This window comes from Phragmites australis, chromosome 3, assembly GCF_958298935.1.
Source record: "Phragmites australis chromosome 3, lpPhrAust1.1, whole genome shotgun sequence".
Taxonomy (NCBI): domain Eukaryota; kingdom Viridiplantae; phylum Streptophyta; class Magnoliopsida; order Poales; family Poaceae; genus Phragmites; species Phragmites australis.
The window spans coordinates 43,008,750-43,031,071 of NC_084923.1; the positions used below are offsets into that span (position 1 = coordinate 43,008,750).

At 40.5% G+C, this 22,322-nt stretch overlaps 2 protein-coding genes across 3 annotated transcripts; one reads left to right on the forward strand and one right to left on the reverse strand.

Moving 5' to 3' along the window:
- Positions 1–8,388: 8,388 nt before the first annotated feature.
- LOC133911225 (CSC1-like protein RXW8) lies at positions 8,389–12,797 on the reverse strand. Its single transcript, XM_062353432.1, has 10 exons — positions 12,449–12,797; positions 11,674–11,820; positions 11,317–11,380; positions 11,004–11,213; positions 10,511–10,702; positions 10,060–10,358; positions 9,700–9,976; positions 9,295–9,570; positions 8,956–9,189; positions 8,389–8,824 (listed from the first exon to the last, which is right to left on the reverse strand). The coding sequence occupies exons 1-10, from the start codon at positions 12,730–12,732 to the stop codon at positions 8,561–8,563; spliced, it is 2,247 nt and encodes a 748-aa protein (XP_062209416.1). The 5' UTR covers positions 12,733–12,797; the 3' UTR covers positions 8,389–8,560.
- Positions 12,798–18,674: 5,877 nt separating this feature from the next.
- On the forward strand, positions 18,675–21,586 carry LOC133913208 (uncharacterized). 2 transcript variants are annotated; one of them, XM_062356282.1, is made up of 2 exons: positions 18,675–18,757; positions 19,856–21,586. In XM_062356282.1, the coding sequence occupies exon 2, from the start codon at positions 19,936–19,938 to the stop codon at positions 21,169–21,171; it is 1,236 nt and encodes a 411-aa protein (XP_062212266.1). In that variant the 5' UTR covers positions 18,675–18,757; positions 19,856–19,935; the 3' UTR covers positions 21,172–21,586. The 2 variants fall into 2 exon arrangements, with proteins under 2 accessions (XP_062212266.1, XP_062212265.1); XM_062356281.1 differs by lacking the exon at positions 18,675–18,757 and adding an exon at positions 18,764–19,089.
- Positions 21,587–22,322: the final 736 nt, after the last annotated feature.

Here is a 22,322-nt window from a genome sequence, read left to right on the forward strand (position 1 = left end):
AAGAAAGTATGAAAAAAATTGAAACTTACGGTTTAGTTATTAACTCATATTAAGGAAAAGTTTAATATGTAAACACATATTTTTCTTGTGTAGAACGTATATTAAGAGAATCTTTAAAATTAATTTCACTTTATTAAGAGTTTTATTAATTTCTCTATAATTTTTACAAAGTTCATAAGCATAAAGTGAATATGTTAAGAAACAGCACTGTAATTAACTTTTTATGTCTACTATTATTTTTTCTACATAAATCATAGTATAAATAAACTAATAAAAGTGGTTTCACTAATTTTTGAAGTGTGATATGTCAGTTATGAATTAATCTAGTCGCAACACATTTACACAATCCTGCATGTTACAATAACTAATTCATGAGTTCATATATTTTTAAAAGACATAAGATTATATAAGAAAACTAACAAAATTAGTTTCATGATTTTTGGATTAGCAAAGAGTAAACTATGCATTTAACTTGGTTTAACAAATATATTTTCTCACAGAAAATTTTGAACTTTTTTATGAGTATAAATACTTTTATCATGTAGATCATAGTTCAAGAAAACCAACAAAATTTGTTTCACTTTATTTGAAGCTCACATGAATTAGTTATTGATTTTACAAGTTTGAGATAATTTTTGGGTTTTTTTGGAACTTCACTAAAAATTGAGAAAACCGCTCGATAAATCGAGAAAACCGAGCGGTTACCGATAAAATCGAGCGGTTACCGACAATACGGATAATTCGAGAAAACCGCTCGATAAATCGCAAAAATCGCTGGAATTGGACCGGTTACCGAGCGGCTAAAATCGCGGTTTTTCCCCCAAATTTCGAATTTTCCCAAATAAATTTTGTCCGATTTTTTTTGAAATTTCGACCAGTTACCGCGGTAACCACGAAATTTCAGTTACCGCCGGAGGTCGGTAACCCGGTCGGTAAGCTAAACATTGGATACCACCCGTTATGGGTCATCTTCGTTGTCTATAACTTTATTTTTACTAGTCTTTATAACATGTGATATCACAATCATACAACAAAGCGGTAGTGAAGTAATTTTATCGAGCTAGTAATACATAAAAGATTATGCTAAGATCGGCAAAAAAATACCATTCATGACACCAGAGAACATAGCAGGGCTAGCATGGTGAACATGTTATTTTACAGGCAACTCGGGTGCGAACACGACTAAAACTATTCGTTAGTCTCATCGTTGGCGTTGGTGAAATCCGGATCTTTCTCTAGAATCATGAGCAAAGGTAAGTGTTATGAACCGACACCCTTTTGGGTTAAACATGTGATCAATTAAGTCATTAGCAGTTACAAATGGGACACCCATTCGGGTGGAACTGCCATCCAAATGGATATGTACTTGTCCCTTAAACATGTATATATGTGTGTAATCATCAATCAAAGGAGTGATTTTCTGATTCTCAAAAAACATTACCACAATCCCGGTGTCAATGATGCGAAAAATTATCTGCAGTTCAATTGGTCATGGCATAAATACTGCCAAATTCCCACAATCTTCGAATTTTGTATGCACCGTATGTGCCACAGGGAAATTAATTTTAAGACCCTCTTATCTCAAAATCAGAGCTGAACCACTCAAACTCCTTGAACGCATTCAAGGCGATATATGTGGTCTTATCCAACCATTAACTGGACCATTCAGGTACTTCATGGTTCTCATTGACGCATCTACACGATGGTCACATGTGTGTCTATTGTCCACACGAAACTATGCTTTTTCCAAAATAATTGCTCAAATTATTAAATTACAAGCACATTATCCTGAACATAGGATACAATCCATTCGAATGGACAATGCGGCTGAATTTACCTCATGTGCCTTCAATGATTATTGTATGGCCCTAGGAATTCAAATCCAGCATTCACTACCTTACGTCCATACTCAAAATGGTTTGGCCGAATCTCTCATCAAGAGAATCAAGCTCATTGCAAGACCATTATTACATAATTGCAACCTACCAACTTCATGTTAGGGTCACGCAGTCTTACACGCTACTGACTTAATTCAATTGCGACCAACTGCATATCACACTGCTTCCCCACTGCAGTTAGTACGTGGAAATCCTCCAAGCATTTCCCATTTGCAAAAGTTCGATTGCGATGTATACGTACCAATCTCACCACTGCAGCGTACATTAATGGGCCCACACAGGAAATTAGGGATCTATGTGGGGTATAACTCTCCGTTGATCATAAAATACCTCGAGCCCCTAACAGGGAACCTTCTTACAGCCCAGTACGCTAACTGTATATTTGATAAGGAATATTTCCCGGCATTAGGGGGAGATTTCAAGTACTAGAAAGAATGTCAGGAAATCAATTGGAATGCCATAGATATTTCCTCCTCAGATCCACGTACTCAAGAATCTGAACTCCAAGTTCAAAGAATTATAAATTTGTAAAATATTGCAAATAACCTGCCAAATGCATTTACTGACAATAAAGATGTCACTAAATCATATATTCCTGCTATGAATGTGCTGGAAAGAGTGGATGTACCAAATAAAACCACTCAACTCCGAAATCAAAATAAGTGGGGGAGAAGTACGGACATAAAGGATAAAGCTTCTTACAAGCTACCGCGAAAACAGAGGAATCCTTCTTCCAAAACAGTAAATGCAAATCAACGTCAAGTTGAAAGACACCCAAGGCCTAAGGATACTATACATCCAATGGATGCTCAACATCCACATCTCAGCTCAACTGTACACACAAATACTGATGCTGGGACATCGGAACACCCAAACTCAATCGAAATGGGAAATCACGGTGAGTCAGAAAGGGTAGATGAAATTTCCATCAACTATATTGATTCTGGAGAATCATTTGACAGAAAGACTACAATTGTCGACACATACTTCTCCTCAAAGATTGCAAATGACCTTCTTAATGATCTAGATCCAAAAACCATGGCAGAGTGCCGCAAGCGCTCGGACTGGAAATAATGGAAGGATGCAATCCAGGCTGAATTACACTCGCTCTCCAAAAGAAAGGTATTCACATCAGTAATACCTACTCCTCGTAATATTTTTCCTGTGGGATACAAGTGGGTTTTTGTCCGCAAACGGAATGAAAACAACGAGGTGGTGAGATATAAAGCGAGGCTTGTAGCACAAGGGTTCACACAGAGACCCAGCATTGATTTCAATGAGACTTATTCTCCAGTAATGAATGGAATCACGTTCCGATATCTAATTTGATTGGCAATTCAAAATAATCTATCTATGCAATTGATGGATGTAGTGACCGCATGAAAGTCCCCGAAGGACTTAACATTCTGAATCCAAACGCAAACCGCAACATGTACTGTGTAAAACTTAAAAAATTATTATATGGTTTAAAACAGTCGGGAAGAATGTGGTATAACCGACTAAAAGAATTCCTTTTACAAAAGTGATATTCCAACAATGATGATTGCCCATGTGTCTTCATAAAGAAATCCTCAACAGAATTTTGTATTATCTCTGTGTATATTGATGATCTCAATATCATCAGAAATACAGAAGATATAGATGAAGCACGCAATCATCTAAAGACGGAATTTGAAATGAAGGATTTGGGTAAAACCAAATTTTGCTTAGGAATACAACTCGAGCATCATCCTTCAGGTATTCTACTACACCAAGCCGCATATACTCAGAAAATATTGGAGAAATTCAATATGGAAAAATCATACCCTTCCAAGACTCCCATGGTTGTTCGATTTCTTGATATTGAGAAAGATCTATTTAGACCATGGGAGGAAGGAGAAGAGATACTGGGACCCGAGGTTCCTTATCTTAGTGCCATTGGAGCGCTTATATATCTTGCAAATTGAACCAGAGCTGATATCGTATTTGCAGTAAACTTACTAGCTAGGCATAACGCTACTCCAACTAAATGTCATTGGATATGAGTTAAGAATATCTTACAATATCTCCAAGGTACTATAGATCTTGGTCTTTTCTTTCAAACAAATCAAGATATGAATATGATTGGATACACTGACGCTGGTTACTTATCAGATCCCCATAATGCCAGGTCGCAAACAGGCTTTGTGTTCTTAAATGGTGGAACAGTCATTTCATGGAAGTCTTAAAAATAGACTCTAGTGGCTACATCCACTAATCATTCTGAAATAATTGCATTATATGAAGCATCACGTGAATGCGTAGGGCTACGTAGAATGATAAACCACATATAACAATCATATGGTATTGGTTCTATTCAATCACCAATAATTATCTATGAAGATAATTCTGTAGGCATTGCTCAAATGCAAACAGGTTACATAAAGAGCAATATAACTAAACATATTGCCCCTAAAATGTTCTATTCTCATGAATTACAAAATAATGGGGAAATAGAAATCTTGCAAGTAAAATTATTTGATAATCTCGCTAATTTGTTCATCAAGTCCTTACCGACTTCTACATTCCAAAAATATATTAATGGAATTGGTACGCAATGACTGCGAGATTTGCAAGGTTCAGGGGAGTTGATCCCTGAATAAATAACATGTTCTATTATATTGCACTCTTTTCCTTTATAAGTTTTTCCTATACAGTTTCTCATATAAGGTTTTTAATGAGGCAATATCTACTTTGTTCCTCCCATTTTCCCAAATGGTTTTCGGAGGTTTTAAATATGATCCAAAGATCATAGTTATTGCTCTCTAAGCTCACCAATGAGTTTTCTCATATGACCTTACAATGAGGCAATAACTGATATATACTATATCATTTTCTCCTTATATTTTTTCATTGGGTTTAAAAGAGTTTTAATGGTATATCAACATATAACATATTATTTCTCCTCATATTTTTTCCACAGGGTTTTTAGAGGAGTTTTCAACAAAAGGTTTACATACAAGATAATTGATCAAGGGGGAGTGTTATGAACAGACACCCTTTTGGGTTAAACATGTGATCAATTAAGTCATTAGCAGTTACAAATGGGACACCCATTCAGGTGGAACTGCCACCCGAATAGACATGTACTTGTCCCTTGAACATGTATATATGTGTGTAATCATCAATTAAAGGAGTGATTTTCTGATTCTCAAAAAACATTACTCAAAACTGTAAGTATAAACAAACTCAACAAGTCTTAACTCTTGCCCTACATAAAGGCTATAATTATATATATACAGTAATGACAAGGGTGAGACAATATATTTATTTTTTACAAAAAAACCAAACTTACACATACAAAGGTTTATTTTTATAAGACGGGTTTTGTGAAAATATCATATCATCAATATTATAGGGGGTTTGCCTGTTGTGGAAAGTCATCAGAGCTTCGGTTTTAATGTTGTCAGACACTTCGTCCATAACAACTCATAGCAAACTGTTGGACCTATTTCCCCCAAAAACAGGCACACCTTGCCCACCCTCATTCCAAGAAAAATGCACACAACCCATACTAGTTATTGTGATCGAACCATAGTTCGTCCATGATCGTGGACACGACTATTTGAATAGTTTTTACCTCTGCAGAGTGGTACATTTTACCTATAAATTGAGTTTGGCAACATACCACCGTCGTAGCGGTGCGACTCAACAAAGCATTACCCACTACAACATCATCTCATTAGCCGCATATGAGAGATAACCAGGGGTTCCTGAACTTTACTAGGCCTCTAACCGAGTCGACAAGCACACACCTAATTGCACCTGCTCCATAGTCTCTCGTTACGCTCCTGCCTCCGCACGACCAATAGACTAGATGGTAGGGTTTAGACTAAGTCCTACCACATACAGGGTCGAGTGGTTGTATGATGAAGACTATATAGAATGTCACACCAACTCGATCTTTAATCGAGCACTTAAACTCCCAAGGAATTCCCGATGGAAATCCTGATTTACCCGAGCTCTAATAGGTTATCTCTTATTAACATTATCGGATAAGCACTCCCATCCTAATAACTCACACACAACACCAATTCACTGTTTTCACACATTTCTCAAAACTAATTAAAATTAAGCATGAAGTAACTATAAGATGCACAATCCTAAGTATACTAGTAACAAGGTGTTTGTCTAGCATAATAAAAGTTACCGAGACCACTGTCATAGGGTTACCAAGGTTATATTTCAAGTCAACAGTAATCGGGCTGGCTATTCTAAACAGGTCATAACTAGCTCAACATTTCAAATTATGCTGATAAATAATATTTTATGCAATTATCTAGTGGGAAAATGGCTGCTATGGGTTGTGGTGATAAAATATGGGTTCAAAATAATCAACGGGGCAACGGATTGAGACTTGCCTTCGTTAAAGTCCTCGAGGTGGTCCTGCTCGAAGTCTTACGTTCCTGACTCTTCCTCCTCCTTGAACTCTCCAATCTCTAAAAGCGTAGCACACAAGCAACATAAACACACAAATAAATACAGACAAATACAAATAAAATTGAAATAATTATGAAATTGATATAAATAGATAGGACTTGAATTTAGATGAATATCGGTGGAAGAATCATCTAAATGAGAGTTAAAATGGAGGAGATATGAGCTTTGGAAGTTAGTCTGCAAAATCAGTTCGAGAAAAAGAAGAGGAAAGAATATTCCCTAGAATATTATTTGGAAAAGGATTTTTAGGAAAAAGAAAAATGCTACTGTATTGTAGATTGGGTTCATGGATCTTGTGGACCGACTGAACTCTAGCATGTGGTCCATGGTGGATCGGGGGCGTGGACACGCTGACGTGGGTGCTGACTGGGCTAACAGGGGTTGGGTCGCTAAGGTGGCGATCGATGTGGTGGACATGTGTCGAAAGCGGGTGAGAGTTCGTTGGGGCGGCGCTAGGATAGTGGCACCAAGGGGTCCATGGCGAGAGCTCGCCGGAAAGCTCGCCGCTGCCGCTCCTGGCCTCAGATTGGTCCGAGAGCTGGTCCAAGGGACCAACACAGCATGGTGGAGTCAGGGGGGTGGGTATCTCGACGACGAACGGCGGTCGGATCAGAGCCAATCGCTCGCCAGAATTGGAGCAATGACGGTCTATAGGGGAAACACACGGAGATACGGTTTGTGTCGGGTTTTGGGATGTTGGGAGCGTGTATGGGGTGCGGGGAAACGATTTCCGCACTCGGCTTGGAATAGAGAGGGGGGCCGACGAGGGCACGGAATAGAGAGGGAGAGGCTAGGCAGAGGGGTGAGGGAGGTATAGGGCGGTCGGGTGGAGCTCTCCGCATACCCAATTGGCCAGCGGTGGCTTCTGGAGGTGGTTCGACGACGAGCGTCGTTGATGGAGGGGAAAAGGACAGTGAGAGAGGGAAGGAGAGAAGCACCTCCAGTTCGAATTGGCTCCGGTGGAGTGTGGCGAGAGCTCAAGCGGGTCCTTTTATAGGCAGGGGGAGATAGTCACGGCAGCGACCGACAAGCATGGCGGACGCCAGGCCATGGCGTGCGGCTTTGGCTCTGTGGCAGGGCCGGCGTCAACTGGGCCAATGACCACGTGTTCGAGCACACAGGGAGCGGGAGAGAGAGGGCAGCGGTGACTTGCTATTTGTCATACGCTACTTGGTCCGCGCGCATGTTGTGCGCTCATTGCTGGCTTCTGTGCACGGTGACTTCGAAGAGATGAGAGGGGGACATGGCAGCAGAGGCGGAGGTGGCACAGTGGTACCAGAGGGTTAGACGATTGGCATGTGGTTAGGCAGGTGGCAGGTAGCTAGACGGTACAGAGGAAAGGTTTTGAAATTGATCCTTTTGCAAAAGATTTTTTTTTATTTCAAAAATTTCTAAAAATTTGGGATGTTACTGTCTTCTCCGTTCCGCCGCCTCCGTGCAGTGGTTCGTGCAGAGCTGTGGTGCCCCACGGTGCCGCATCTAGGAATGGCAACTCCATAAAGGCTATGGATATACGAGCTATCTCAGCCGTCCATATCTCTCACCTGATATTCTCCTATCTATTAATTCTCTCATATATTTTATAATACTTTAACACGAATTTTAACGTAAATAAATCATATCATATGTGCCTAGCGTAATTTTCCCTTCTGCCGCACCCATGCGCGAGGCCGCGGTGCGGTTGTGGAATTGGTACAACGCACGGGCGCGCTGTGCAGCGCCGAAGTCGTTGCGATGGGCGGGAGCGGAGGGTTCCGCGCCTGCGATCGTGCGGATTGCTGGACCGCGAGTCCCCGGGGCAGCGGCCGGCACGGTGACTCGCTGGGCGCAGCAGTCGCCGGAAGATTTCGCTGTGCGCCGCGGCAAAATTGTGCCGTGCTATTTCATTTACGCTGTGTTTAGGTTGAAGGGAATCGGGTGAAGTATGCCAAGATGAACTACGAAACAGCTGTCTTACGTAAGAAACCTGGAGAGTAATCAGTAATCACTGCAGCGCGTATCTCAAGTGTAAACAGTTTATCTTGAGTCCGTTACATACGCCACAAACGTGTCAGGTAACGTCACGTATATCCGAGACACGGGAAAACGGGAGTCATTTCTGATCTTCACAGTTAGCTCCCCTAGTAGTATCTACGTACACCACCGAAGCAGCCATCCCCGGCTAGCTCAGTCAGCTGCTACTTGGCCTAAACAAGCACACCGACCTACACGCTGTGCGGCTTGTCTTCAACAATGTGTTCCTGGATCGAGTCGGACACCTCCTGCACGGTGTCGCAGAGCTCCTGGCTCGAGTTGGACGCCTCCTGCGCCGGGTCCTCCAGGATCAGCTCGATCGGGGCCTGGCTGATGCTGGCAGACCCGGGTGAGCCGTCGCTCGGCGGGGACTGGCTGTAGGCGTCCAGGAGGTGCTGGTGGATCTCCTGCATCCTCCCGGACTGCTCGTCGTCCCTGTCCAGCTCTATCAGGTCCTGCACCAAACAAAACATGCATATAGCGTTCACATTTCAAGAAAAGGAAACGAAAAGAGAAAGAAAAGAATGAACAATGTTCAGGAGAGCATAGGAAAAGGATGATCTGATCTTGTCATGTATGTAGTAACCTGAGCAGAGTAAGCGTCGAAAATGCGGGAGAAACGGTGCCTGCAGTACTCGTTGAAGAGGACCGTGCCGACGAGGAGCAGGATGGTGAACCCTGTAGCCACCGGGGAGTGCTTTATTGTGAAGCAACCGAGAGCTATGATCTGTGTCAAAACTAGGGCAAACACCAAGGTGTTGTGCATGATCGGCCATAGTTTCCCTCCCATTTCGTACTTTGGGTAGTACACGTTTAGGATCTGCAGATAAGGAAACAACAGAGTTGACTATAACATAACAATCTACAGCTTATGTATCAAGCAAACAATCCATAAAAACAGAGAGAAAGATGCCAATGTGCTCACCTGATTCCGATACACCAGGTAGCCGAGGCAGAAGTACACGAGCAAAAAGGGCAGTATGAGAGGTGCCATTATCGAAAATGTGAAGCCAAGCAGGTTGAACAGGAGAACTTTTGGGACTTCAGTATGGTATGGAAAAGAGTAGACATATTCCGGATCGTTCTGGCAGCAAAATATACATTTGCTGAAGAAGTTATATACTAAGTTGTACACTTGCAGTATCTCCGAGCACAAACTTGCCCAGCCTGATGTTAGGACATACGTGATGAAAAATGTAGCCTGCGATTAGAAAATAATCCGTTAAAGGGACAATTCTGCACTAACATGAGCAAAAGAACTTACCAGAGTGATTTCAAGCTATAGGATAAACGTAAAACGAAAAAGCAATTTAGCTGTAAGCATCATTACCTGCTTTGGTACAAGTTCAGCTAGCATAGATGGCATATCCTTTGGTCTGGTGAAGACATTCAGCTGATTAAGTACGGATCCTGATAGGACATTAACAAAGAAGACATTCCAGATGGTAAAGAACAAAATTTTGCAGCATGCACTTTTTTTCCTGCCACTGCGAGAAATCGTTCCTTCAATTGAAGAGAAGAGCATCATCAATGGAGGGACAGTGTACAAGGACAGCAACAAAACAACACTAGGGAGGTACCCCGTTATAACCCTGGCAAAAAAGGACCTAAACAAGAAAATCAGGCAGGATTTCAGTCACTTTAAACTTCAAATTAGAACAGGTGAACTAATGTTCCTTTCTGCACTTACTTCTTTAGTACGCCTTTGAGGCTTGGAAAAATTTTCTGAAGCTGCTCCAGTTGCATCATGCTTTGAACAAATGCGACTGGGATAATGAACACAAACATGAAAACAACACTAGCTGCAAGTGTTGCTATTTTCCGTAGCCAGATTTGTCTGTAGGGGATCCAGAGATTTGACCAATATACATCACGTGGCTCAGGAGCCAAATCAGTTACCCATAACATAGGGTTTGAAGATTGAAGCACCCGTGAAGCCACAATTGCTGCATACCGAGTCTTGAAAAATACTATAGCACCTGGACATTCCTGTTCAATAATATAACAACATTTATGCTGATGCACAGAAAGCAGAGTTATGATACTTTCCTATATGGAATATAGAGAAAATAATCAGATCACGTAATGCGCTGGTAAGAAGATGCAATTTCGTAATATCAAATGACAGTGGGGATGAAGACCTTTTGAGCTTCAACTACTTGTGGATTACTGAGGTCTGACTTCTTGGCTTCAATGAACTTATTACGGTAAAGCTGAAATGAGGAAGCTCTTACTCCACAAAGACCACATCTGGACAAGTTAGACCTTCCATTCTGATCAAATACAGAAAGTTTTACCCTTACAAATTTCCTACAAGCCCTCCCTGCATTATCCTGCAGAAAGAAACTTACATTCCTGAGCAAATAATCTCAACACAGTTTGTGCAGAGATGAAACCATTTGACATCAACCTGATTTTCAATTGCAAGTTCAACATAGTTTTTCTCCATATGCCGGACACTAAAATTAAACCAAAGAATTAAACTTAACTCTGAGATTTTCGAAAAACTTAACTCTAAAGTGTAGACAGGATTTTTTCCTAGTGGGAAGAAACTTTACGTGATTTGTTAGAAATATCAATTTCCCATAATATTTGCAAAACATCATAATTTCTGCCACTGAAATGAATTCTTACCACAAATTTCTGAAAAATTCCTTTCCTATAGATCATTTGATGTGACAAGTAACTTGAGCCATGATAGTTAACAAAGAAATTTCTGATTGTGTCGTCAAGCAGCTCGTTGTCTGACTTCGGAATTGAACGAACAAGCACAGAAAAATGGCCAGGATTTGGTGGCGATCCAGTAATATGTGCTAATCTCTTCCTTGAAATATACTTGTACTCCTGTAACATAATGAGTTAAAATCAGTTGCACTAATGTTTGTTTGAACTCGGAGAAACTTTGAGATAAACCATGAGTAACAATAGCATCGTGGAAAGATCGTACATAGTAAAGAAGAATACAAGCCGAGAGTGTTATAACATATAAAGAAACACAGTGCACCCAAAGCCTGCAAAAAGAACCATAGATATCATCAGATAATGGTACATAGCCTTGGATGAAATGTATCATATATTCATATCTTACGACAAATAGCGATAGACAAATCATTAATCTACTACAATGCAAAGACTAAAGAATGCACTGGTAACTGAACTTTAGTTGCTAATCAAATTCGGGAGAAGTGTAAGGTTTGCTGTTTGTAACTTAACGTATCTTGTTTCCTTACTCTTGACTCAGTTACATCAATTTTCATATATAAACAGTGCATTATCCCGTAAATGTCAAAGTTGCAGATCTTACATTCGTGATCCTTCTTTGACATTGGCAATAGTAAAAACGTTCAGTGACTCTGCCGGAATATGTTTGTGAGTCATTTCTTGCCCATGATAATTAACGGGGAGCACTCCAAGTATACAAACAAGAGAAGTGATCGAGAAGATACGAATGCTGCAGACAAGTAACATAGTATTGTAAGTTGTCAACAGAAACAAAAAAAACACATGTACCACAATGGGCATATGTGCTCGAACTATTGACATATTCTACTTAGGGTATGTTTGGTTCCTTTTCCCACCTTTGGCTAGCCTTGCCTAGCAAGACTAGAGAACAAGCAAGCATGTTTGGTTTGAATTTGGGCAAGGCGGGTAAGGATTTTCTTGCTTTTGAGAGAGAGCCAAATTGGCTCTCCTATTCAAGCGAGGTTTGCCTTGCCAAGCAAGGCTAGTGGGCAAGGGTGCGCAAAGAAACCAAACATACCATTAGTGTGGCAAACCGAGCAATAGCTTGGTTGGTAGAGCCTCCAGTTGAGAGAACGTCCACCTAGGCTCAAACCCTGGTGCGCCCACTCAGGCTCGAACCTGGGTGCTCGCAAGTCGTGTGAGTACCTCCTTAAAGATTTTGGTACTCCTCTCTTTTCAGACAAAATTCAGGGGATATTTTCTCCCCGTGGTCGAGTATTTTTTATTTCCACTTAGTGCCCTCAATGCCACATGATAATTATAGAAGTTGAAAACATGAACAAAATTCATTGATAAAAAAACCCTTAGAAGACTACATCATTTTCGATGCGAAAAACCTGAAAATGAAGAGGCGTAGGAACACAACTGAGTCCAAGCCAGCAACTTGCCGAATCTCTTCTTCGGTGCACCAGTATGCTTTTACAATCCAACCAGCAGTAGGCAGTAGCCTCTCAAATGAGAAGTAATCGTCCTGCTTCTGGAATTTCTCTTCAGCAAGCCGCCTTCCAAAGTAGACACTGAAGTTGTGAGGTTGCTTCCTCAGGACTGAATAGAGGGACAAGAAAAGCGCGCAGACACCGATGTTTATCCCCGCCGAAGTCAGAAGGGCAGAAAATTCCATCCCCAGCCTCTACCAGTTGGAAATCCTGACCATTTACCCATGAAAGAACTGCAACTCGACAAGAGAAAATCCAGTCATGTTCTTATCAACAGGATTATCATGCACTGACATTTAGAAGGTAATATAATCTCGTTGCATTTGACTGTGATAATACCAGATTTCTCAGAAGAAACCAGCTACCAAGTATATAACCGAACAGACTCAAGTATGATGCTGACAATCAGACTAGCCATCTTACTATCGTTCGGTTGTACGTTGCGACGCCGCCACTCTCTCAGGTCCCTATCATTACAAGGCAACACGGCAATTGCAAATCCAAAGCACTATTGTTGGCTAAACAAATTTCTTTATTAAAAAAACAGATGTCCAATCCTTAGCAAATGTGTCAACTGAAATTAAAAAAAAGTCTAATTAATTACATCATCCTTGCATTTGGAATGATAAGGCCTTCATAATTGAAATGCACATCAAATTAACCAAACCCGGAAGTTACGGCATCAAAAAATGAGGAACGAATTCTCAATTTGGATGGCTGGAACCTGGCCAGATCGGACGGAAAAATCCCGGCCAGCGGACAACAAATCTCCAACCCGGGAAAAAACAATCCCAGTCGTTCCTGCACACCCCCCGCACATTAAATCGACGACGCGCAATCACAGGATCCAGCTGCCGCTCGCGCGCTGCATGCGGCATCACGATCCCGCAGGAGGACCCGGGCTAAGCGTGACGGACCGAATGCGGCATTGCGGCCACAGGGTTCGGACGAGTACCTCGGGATCGTCGATCGCGCGGCGGAAGGGCGCCTGCGACGGCTGGAGGCGGAGGTCCGGTTGGTCCCCGGCGCACGCCCCGTGATGAGGTGCGCGGCGACGGCGGAGGAGAGGCGAAGGGGCGAGGCGGAGAGGGAAGTTGGCGCGGTTTCCTTGCCGAAACAGCCGTTGCGTCCGAGATGATGGGGCCGCTGCGTTTGTGCGCGCGGCGCTAGAGACGAGGGGCTGACAGGTGGCGCCGCGCAACTCTCTGGGCCCGTGACCCTGGGCCTGTTCTGTTGGAAACGGGAGCTGGGCCGGCACTCCGCTTTCTTTATGGGCCGGCCAGAAATTGTTGCTCGGCTGGATCACGTCCGGACCGGCCCAGTCAACAAGTGCTTATTAGTACTATTCATTTACGTTGATATCTAATCAACAGATATATAAATATCAGTTAAAATGATGAATGATCGAGATAGACTATACATATATAACACATTGTGAAGTGACAGAGTGCTATTTCCTTGCAGGCTACCTGCGACGTTTGGTTCTGTACACTGAGAAACAAAACATTTTCTTTTGACATACGGTCGGCTTGGGAGTTTTTTTTTTTTGCAAGGAAAAAAGGAATATATTAACCAAGGCTAAAAAAATATAACCGTGATGGATTAAACTAGCTACAATATTCTCCTCCCACTCTATCTAAATTCTATTGGTATCATAGATACAAGCATAATTCATTAACTCATAGATTGTGAGTTGACCAGTTTGATTGAGTCCATGTCATCTTTATCTAGAATCCTACCTTTCCCATCCCGGCATCTTAATTTTTCCACGGTCACTCTCAGGTCCGCGCATGTCGATCTATCCAGGATTAGGCCGTGACGCGTTTCCGTGTGTGCATCCACCCGTCCTACCCTGCCGTAGCAGAGCAAAAGTTTGACCACCCCTAGGTCCACACGTGTGGCCGTTTTCACCATAATTCGATAAAAAAAACTCCATCAAAAAATGCTCAGAACTGATTAAAAATCTATTAAAAAGCGTTAACGGATGCACCTAGTGGTGGATATATAATAAAAATAATCGGTGTCCTAAATTAGTCTATTAAGGGTTCGAATATCCTATCTATTAAGATAGGAGATGTCACATGATTACTACATATAATATATTATTTTAAAAAAATAACGGTATCCTATACTTTGCTATCCACCCTTGCACCGTATATCCACCAACTACTGCTGCGACGCATCACTGCTCTACTTTCGTTTCCACAGATTGATGGGGTCGTACCGCGTGTAACATGTAGTTTGGATGGTGCATTAACAATAGGTGAAGAAAACTTTTATCAGTAATTTATTTATATTGATTATATAATTTATATATATTGTTAGATGTATAGTAAAATATCATTTGGATTATTTTGGCTGAGTTGATTTGACCACCACTGCACTGTGCAGTTTAAGAAATGGACACGCACGGCGCTAAAAAATTTGTAAATACAGATTCAGTTTGTGAATCGTGATTAGTGTGCTGTCCCCACCCCCTATAAAATGAGAGGAAATGTTAAGCTTGTTTCCAAGGTATATGTTCTCGCATGTTTTTCTTCTTCTTCTTCTGATCACAGCTTATTATTAGAGGCTTTTTGTTTGCCTGCTTCAGCACCAATCTGGCCTCACGCGTGTAACCCTGACGTGTTTGGTTGCCCGTGCGCTGGAGTAGGCCTAGCCTTATACGTGTAAAATCGGTGAGCGAACCTAACTTAGTGGAAACGGATTTTGAATGTGTTTTTGTCAAGATAGATCGGTGGGATGTCAGCTAATGATATGATTAGCGTATAATTAGTTAATATTAACATATATTATTATAGTTTAAATTAGATTAAGATTTAATATAATAGATTAAATACTATAAAATGTATTTATGTAAAATAAATATCTTTAATTTTTACTTTTTCATTTCAATCATATACAACATATACTCATACGAACAATCAAATATAATCTATTTTTAATCAGATTGATCACATACAATCAATCAAATAAATAGAAATACATGTATCCAATCCTACTCAAATAAACCTGACTCACCAAATACGGACAGGCCAAGTCGTGCATACAACAAACAGCCTTAGCGTCCGTTTGGTTGGGAGACAAAGTGGGATAGGATAGGGCCGTTCCTGTTTTTAGGGATGGGATGATCCTGTTTTTTGTTTGGTTGGTTGAATGGGATGACTCTCTTTTTTGTTTGGTTGGAGGGACGAAGACGGATGAGGATGAGAATTATCAACTAATTATATTTTTTAATTTTAAATAATAATTATTAATAATACACTAATCAACATGCACCAACATGTATTTACGTTACTCTTGCCATAATCATTACTAATTAACAATAAAATATACTAATTAACCATAATCATACTCTAATTAGCTCATTAATTAGCAATAATTAGTACATTAACCCTTACAAATTCTAATCTCGTAGTAATATGTACTAATAAGTAATACAAGTATACTAATATCATTAATTATTTTACTAATGTGTATGATTAGCAAAGGTGGATGGCTTCATCACATATATTTTGAAGGATATCTTCATCCAGCATATTGAGAGAATATTCTTCAGGAGGGATCATCTCATCCCTGCTGCCCCTGAACCAAACAACACAAAAACAGGGATCGCCCCATCCCATCCCACCTCATCCCTTAAACCAAACGGACCCTTAGTGTCGCCATACTGTTACAAGGGAAAACTCGACCAGGTTGGGCCCACCATCCTACCCTATGCCTAACACTTGATAGAGTGTGCAACAACACCTCGTTGCAAGTGCAACGCCTTCGGACTAAACGCGGGTGCAAGAAAGTCAACGCGAGTTGCACCCAACGTGAAGCCGTGGACTGCACAACCGCCCGTGAGAGTTGAGACACACACATCGCCCTTTTCCGTTTCTACGACCGGCGCCCAAAAGAGATTCAGGACATGTCTATTTGGGTTTTTAACGATTTCTATTTTTCAAAAGTTAGAAGTTAAAACAAGCTGTTTATTTTTATTGGCAAAGGTTATTGTTTCTGAAAGGTAAAAATAGTTTTTGCTAATACAGGAGACTAACAAGCTAGAATAAAAAGACTGACAAGCTAGAATAAGTCTGAATGTACTGGTATTAGAAATAGGCTTCTAGAAAAGCAGACATTAGAACTTGTTTGTTTAGTTTTCTATAAACGGTAGCTTCTCTATAAACTTGTTGCTGGTAGAAGCTAACAAAAAATTATTTTTGACTTATATGACTCTGTAATAGTAAAGACTATTTTTAATTTAAAATACCATAGCTAGAAGCCAACAAAAAGCAAGCTATTTATTTGGGTTTCTGATTTTTAAGAAGCAAAAGCTTAAATAAATATATCTCTAAGGATCCGTTTAGATAGACTATGTCTTTAACTAAGAAATAACAGTTTTTATAATAAATTTTTAGCTTCTTAACATATTTAAAAGCCAAAAAAACCAATCAAAATCTACTTCTCAACTTTTATTTTATTTCAGCCACAGCTGCTTTCTCAGGCAGCCAAAAACCGAGACTAAAAGTCAACCGTTTGGATAGCTTCTAACTTTTTCAAGAAAAAAATAAAAAAAAAACTATCCAAACAGGGGATAGTTGGTTGTCCAGAGTCTTTTAAAAAATCTAATTTTAATTAGTTTTTAATATAAATGAAACGTATAATATATGTAATATAATATTCCTGTCTTTGTTTTCCGTTTACTTTGTCGACATTAATTTACTGTAGCATTTTGACCTTATATTTTTTTAAAAATTTACAAATACTTATAAATATACAATACTAATGAAATACATTTCACAACAAATCTAATAATATATTTATATATCTATAAATTTTTTATAAAAAATGTAAGATCAAAATTGCTATAGTAAATCAATGGGGATAAATAACCGAAAACAGACGTAGTATTCGGTAGAAGCTATAAAAGCTTCGTCAGATCACTTTTAGCTTTTAATAATAATACTAGGTTTTATTTAGAAAATATTTTTAAAAATAAACTATTTAATTTAACTTTTACTTCTGAATAATAAAAAATAGCAGAAGCTAAACCATACATAGCTGAAGGTCCGAGGTGTACTAGAGAGACTTTTCCACCATGTCTTCTCTACACGTGTCAATTGATTGGCTATTAAGCACGATTAAACTTGGCAAAAAAAAAAACTCATATATGCTTTGCCTTTTACGGAACAACTACACTGGTAATAAATCTTATCCTAGAAAACAAATAAAAAATTAATCATCCATTTAGAAATGTAGTATGTATGATTCTTGCAGTATTATTTGTCGTTGAGGCGTGCATTTAGATTTAATAATTTCTCTTACTCTCTTGCCCTCTGAGTGACACATGCATACTTACTATTCTCTCTCTATTATTACCAAGATATTAAGATCCATAAGTAAAAGCATATACCACGACCATTTGCCCCTATATCTTCTTTTGTTTCACGACCTCTTTAATTTCATGCTTGTCCAAAACACGGCTTGTAAAATCAAAAGGTAGATATGTTTGTAAGATAGTGGTGCTCTAGTGGGTCTATTGGTTGGGGAGCGAAGATCTCACCCAACCCACCCGGGTTCAAGCATCACACCTAACATTATCAAACGCTGAGGGGACGTCTTCCCCTAATGTCTTCTCATCTTGTTTGTTTCTAAGAAAGTAGAGATCTTTATCAAGAAAAGACGGCCATGTCCCTTTCGTTTGTGTGTCTCCTCTAAACAAATGCAATGCCAGGAAACAAAACCGACAATGAGGCGAGTGACAAACCGATCTGATGTAAAATAAAATTTATAAGATTCGATCCTATACAAGATTCTTTCTCTTTGATGATATATATTTATTCTCTCATCTTCAATTTAATCGTTAGATCAGAAGATAGATGATATAGATATAATCTCAAAAAGATTTTTAAATAAGATACTATAAAATTTAGTTCTAAACTTTTGCGACGAAGATAGATGATATAGATATAATTTAATTTTTTTAAATAAGATACTATAAAATTTAGTTCCAAATTTTTACGGCGAGTCCTCCAAAGCTCGCTGCCCGGCCGTTGCCAAACTCCAACCACGCCGAGCCAACCCCAAACACAAGAAGGTCAAGTTCTCAGAGGAGGGAAAAATACTAAAAAAGCGGGTCAGAAAACACACACACGAAGCTCACCATTTCCTTCTCTTCTCCTCCCTCTTCTTGTGACTGTGAAGCTGCCTCTCCGTCCACATCAGGTCATAAATCCCCCTCCCAACCTAGCACCTACCACCGCCATTCCAATCCCCAATCGCATCGCGCACGAACCCCGAATCCGCTGTCGCATTTGCTGGCGAGCTCCCGCTCCCTTTCCATTTCAGAGAGGCGGTCTAGGGCCCTGTATTTAGATCCGGTCTTGCCTTGCACTGGTGGGGGAGCGGATTTAGGTGAACGAGCACCTTGATTTTTGACCAATCTTTGCTCTACCCACCTTGTGGTGTTCGTCTTTTAAACCTTCGGGGCCTGGGAAGAGGAGGCGAAGCCGCAGCAAGAACTGCGGTTTCAAGCATCCTGCCGCTGGCGTCCGAAGGTGAGCTCATTCCGGCCCTGCTCTGCGCCAAAGCTTGTTTGATTTTGTGGGTGGTGATTGTTGAGCTGGGATTTGAGGTTTATTACCTGGAGTCTTGGCAAAGAAATCCCAAGAATCAAGTTATGCTTGTTGCGGAATACCTTGCCTGACGAAACCGGAATCTTTTCTTTGATAATCGCGTGTTTGCAGCAGATGTTTGCGCTGTCGGGTGATTGGAGTTCTCACTGATTAGGCCATTTCAAGTGAAGTCTGATACCTATGAACCTTCGGACTTGATTAGCCTTTTCTGCATCTATTTCCAGTGTCAAATATGGTATTTTCAACATCTCCTAATGCGATTGGAGCCTGTGTGTCCTTTCCTTCATGAAAGGATGGGTTTTTACTCGTTTCTTGGGGGTTTCTTGGCCTTGATTTGAGCTATTTATGGCGAGTAGAAATGTAGCGCACGCTTCGTGCTTGTTCCGTTTTCAGTTACCCTAATTAAATTACTATAGATTTTGTTTGGTTAGAGGTACCTATTAGGAGATGTTGAAGCGTTGGAGGTAGTTCAGATGTCAAATGCATTGTTTGTATTTATATGATCAGTAAGATTTTACACATATATTGCCCTTTTTTGGCCTTTTCTCCGCTATGGCTTAGACGAGTAAATTGAAACAGACGAATATAGCACTATTTTGTTCATTCAAGTAATTAATCTTCTCCCTTACCCTTCCTTTGCCATAAGTATCAAGAAGGATGCTTACATGTTCGTAACATCTTATTTCAGGAACCATAAAGTGTTCAAGTGGAGGTATTGGGAACGAATAAGGTTTTTAAAGGTTGTTGTTTTACCTCTGTAGCCTGACAATGTTGAGGCAGAGCTCCAGTAGAAATCACAGATCCAAAGGTCTGAAGCTAAAGAAAGCTCTCCAGATAAGTCTCGTGGTTCTGGTTTCTGTTTGGTTGCTCTACCAAGTTAAGCATTCCTACGAAAAGAAGGCTTATAGCGAAGATGAAGCTAATGATTTGCTTAAAGATGACAAGAACCAGGAAGAGGCAATCAGGTTAGGCAGGAAGGACCTGCCTACAAAGATGGATGCTGATTCGTCTACATTGGATGAACGGATTGAGGACGGAGAGAATGATGAAATGGAGCAAGAAATGAAGCACGATGAGAATGATGAGGATCCCATTGACGAGCAAGACCTGGACAAGGATGATGATCTTCCAGAGCCTGGTGAACATTCTTCTGACAAGGATGGAGATGATGTGGGTGTGTTTGAGGACGAAGAGCAGAAGGAACGGTCTCAGGAGGATCAGGAGAAGACCTTCCATGGTGATAATGTTTCTAGTGCTGTTACTCATGACCCTCCATCATCTGAGCAAGATGATCTGTCCCATCATGCCCAAGAGAAGATCTTATACGTGGATGATGCTTCAACTGCAGTGTCTCATGAAAACCAGGAGGCTGGACTCAAGGAGGATGAAGTGCGCAAGGCTAGGGAGAAGAGTTTCAGAGGTGATGATGTGTCAAGTTCTGTGGACCATGATGCCAAGGTGACAAAACCTCTCCCAGAAGAACAATTGAATAGCATGGATAGGATATTTGAAGGCACCACAAATTTGTCCAATGGAATTTCATTTCGTGGTCCTGGAGTACATGGATCAAATGCTACAGGAGAACACATGGCTACTCTGATGAATGCATCTTCCCATCAGAATGCAAAAATACCTAGCGTGGACTCAGAAAGCAAGACCCATCCAACTCTAGTGAATTTGACCAGCAACCATGAGCAAACTAATTCAACTTTGAAAAGTCAACCAGAGCAGCAAGTAAATTCAACGGTGGTGCTGGACAACCAATTACAGCTCTTGTCTGACCAGACAACTTCTGTTGAGTTGCATTCTCCACCAAATGGCACCTTAGCTTTGGTTACGGATAGCCAAAAGTTCACATCTGGAGCTGGAGATAATAACACTGAATCATCCTCGACCCCGGTGAAGAACAAGGTCGAGGTCCAAGATGCTAACAAAGAGGACGTAGATGTATCCACAAAAATAATGAACAGCGCAATGAGTGAAGATGAAGTTCTTCTGGAATGATAAGATCTCTCTTGTTAGCTTCTGGTGTAACCTGTAAGTTTGTAGGACTTCAAGTAACTTGTTGTCTTTATCTCCTAAACTTGGAGATGCAATGCAGGCAGGCTATCTCTATCGCCCCCCTTTTTGTATAAGTTTGATAGATATCTGCTTTGTATTGCCTAGTACATCATCGTCAGGGGCAGGTGATGAACAAGAAGCAGTATCCACAGAAATATACTGATCCCGCAGCTCCGAAGCTTTGCTGCTGGAATCATATGCCAACTAATAATGAGATGTCCATCTAGTGCATGTTTGTGTCTGAATCTGAATATGTGTAGCTATGAACTGTAATGTTAGCTATCTGAATCTGAATATGTGTAGCTATGAACTGTAATGTTAGCTAAGTGTAGCTTGCTGATGAGTTTCGATGTTTTAAGTCTTTTTTTTAGATGGGATGTTCTAACTTCAAAGCCTTTTTATGTTGGTAGTATGGCAACATGGGGTGCTTTAGACACCGAAATTTCATCACTATGTGCTCTCCAATGCGCCCTACTCCTATGTTTCATATGAAGATGTTGTAGAATCCATGGACTTTTAGAAATCATGATTCCTTGCATTACAAATTGTGGTGGATCTAATCCTCAAGACCTGGAGTGCTCAAATCTTTAGTACGATCCTTGTTTTCCCCTTGAAATGTAAAATGATGCTGTTATCAAATTGGTTTTTGTTTTTCTGTTTCACATATTTTCCATTGACAACCAAGGACTTGGGGCTGTGGCCATCTCAGTGCTGGCAACTTTGGCATGCCATCCGATGTGTGACTGGCTTAGTTCAGGACTTCAGGTTCTGAAGATGGCACTTCGTTCCTTTTTTATTTTTGGTTCAGAAAGAAGAACATCTGTTTCTTCTCTTTGAAAGAGTGAGATTGACACAAATATATGAAATGTGGTGTATCCTTGACAGTACACAAACAATACCATACGACCGTGGCCATACGCTGCCTCGACTGCAATGCAAAAACAACGCAAGGATAGGAGTACTAGTAAATTGGCTGTGCTGGCTTTCAGGGCTGTGTGCCGCCTGAATCATTTATACAGCCTTCATACTGGAGACCTCAGGACCCTCTTACGGGTAGCGAATAGCTGAATACAATGTTCATTTGACCTGGGTTT

What these genes read in the sequence shown, in the direction of transcription:
- LOC133911225 (XM_062353432.1), bottom strand. Translation starts at nt 12,732, where the DNA reads ATGGAATTTTCTGCCCTTCTGACTTCGGCGGGGATAAACATCGGTGTC. An exon ending in CTTGTATTCTTCTTTACTAT is followed by an intron (nt 11,214 to 11,316) that starts GTACGATCTTTC and finishes ATTATGTTACAG; the next exon opens with GAGTACAAGTATATTTCAAG. An exon ending in AAGTAGTTGAAGCTCAAAAG is followed by an intron (nt 10,359 to 10,510) that starts GTCTTCATCCCC and finishes ATTATTGAACAG; the next exon opens with GAATGTCCAGGTGCTATAGT.
- LOC133913208 (XM_062356282.1), top strand. Translation starts at nt 19,936, where the DNA reads ATGTTGAGGCAGAGCTCCAGTAGAAATCACAGATCCAAAGGTCTGAAG.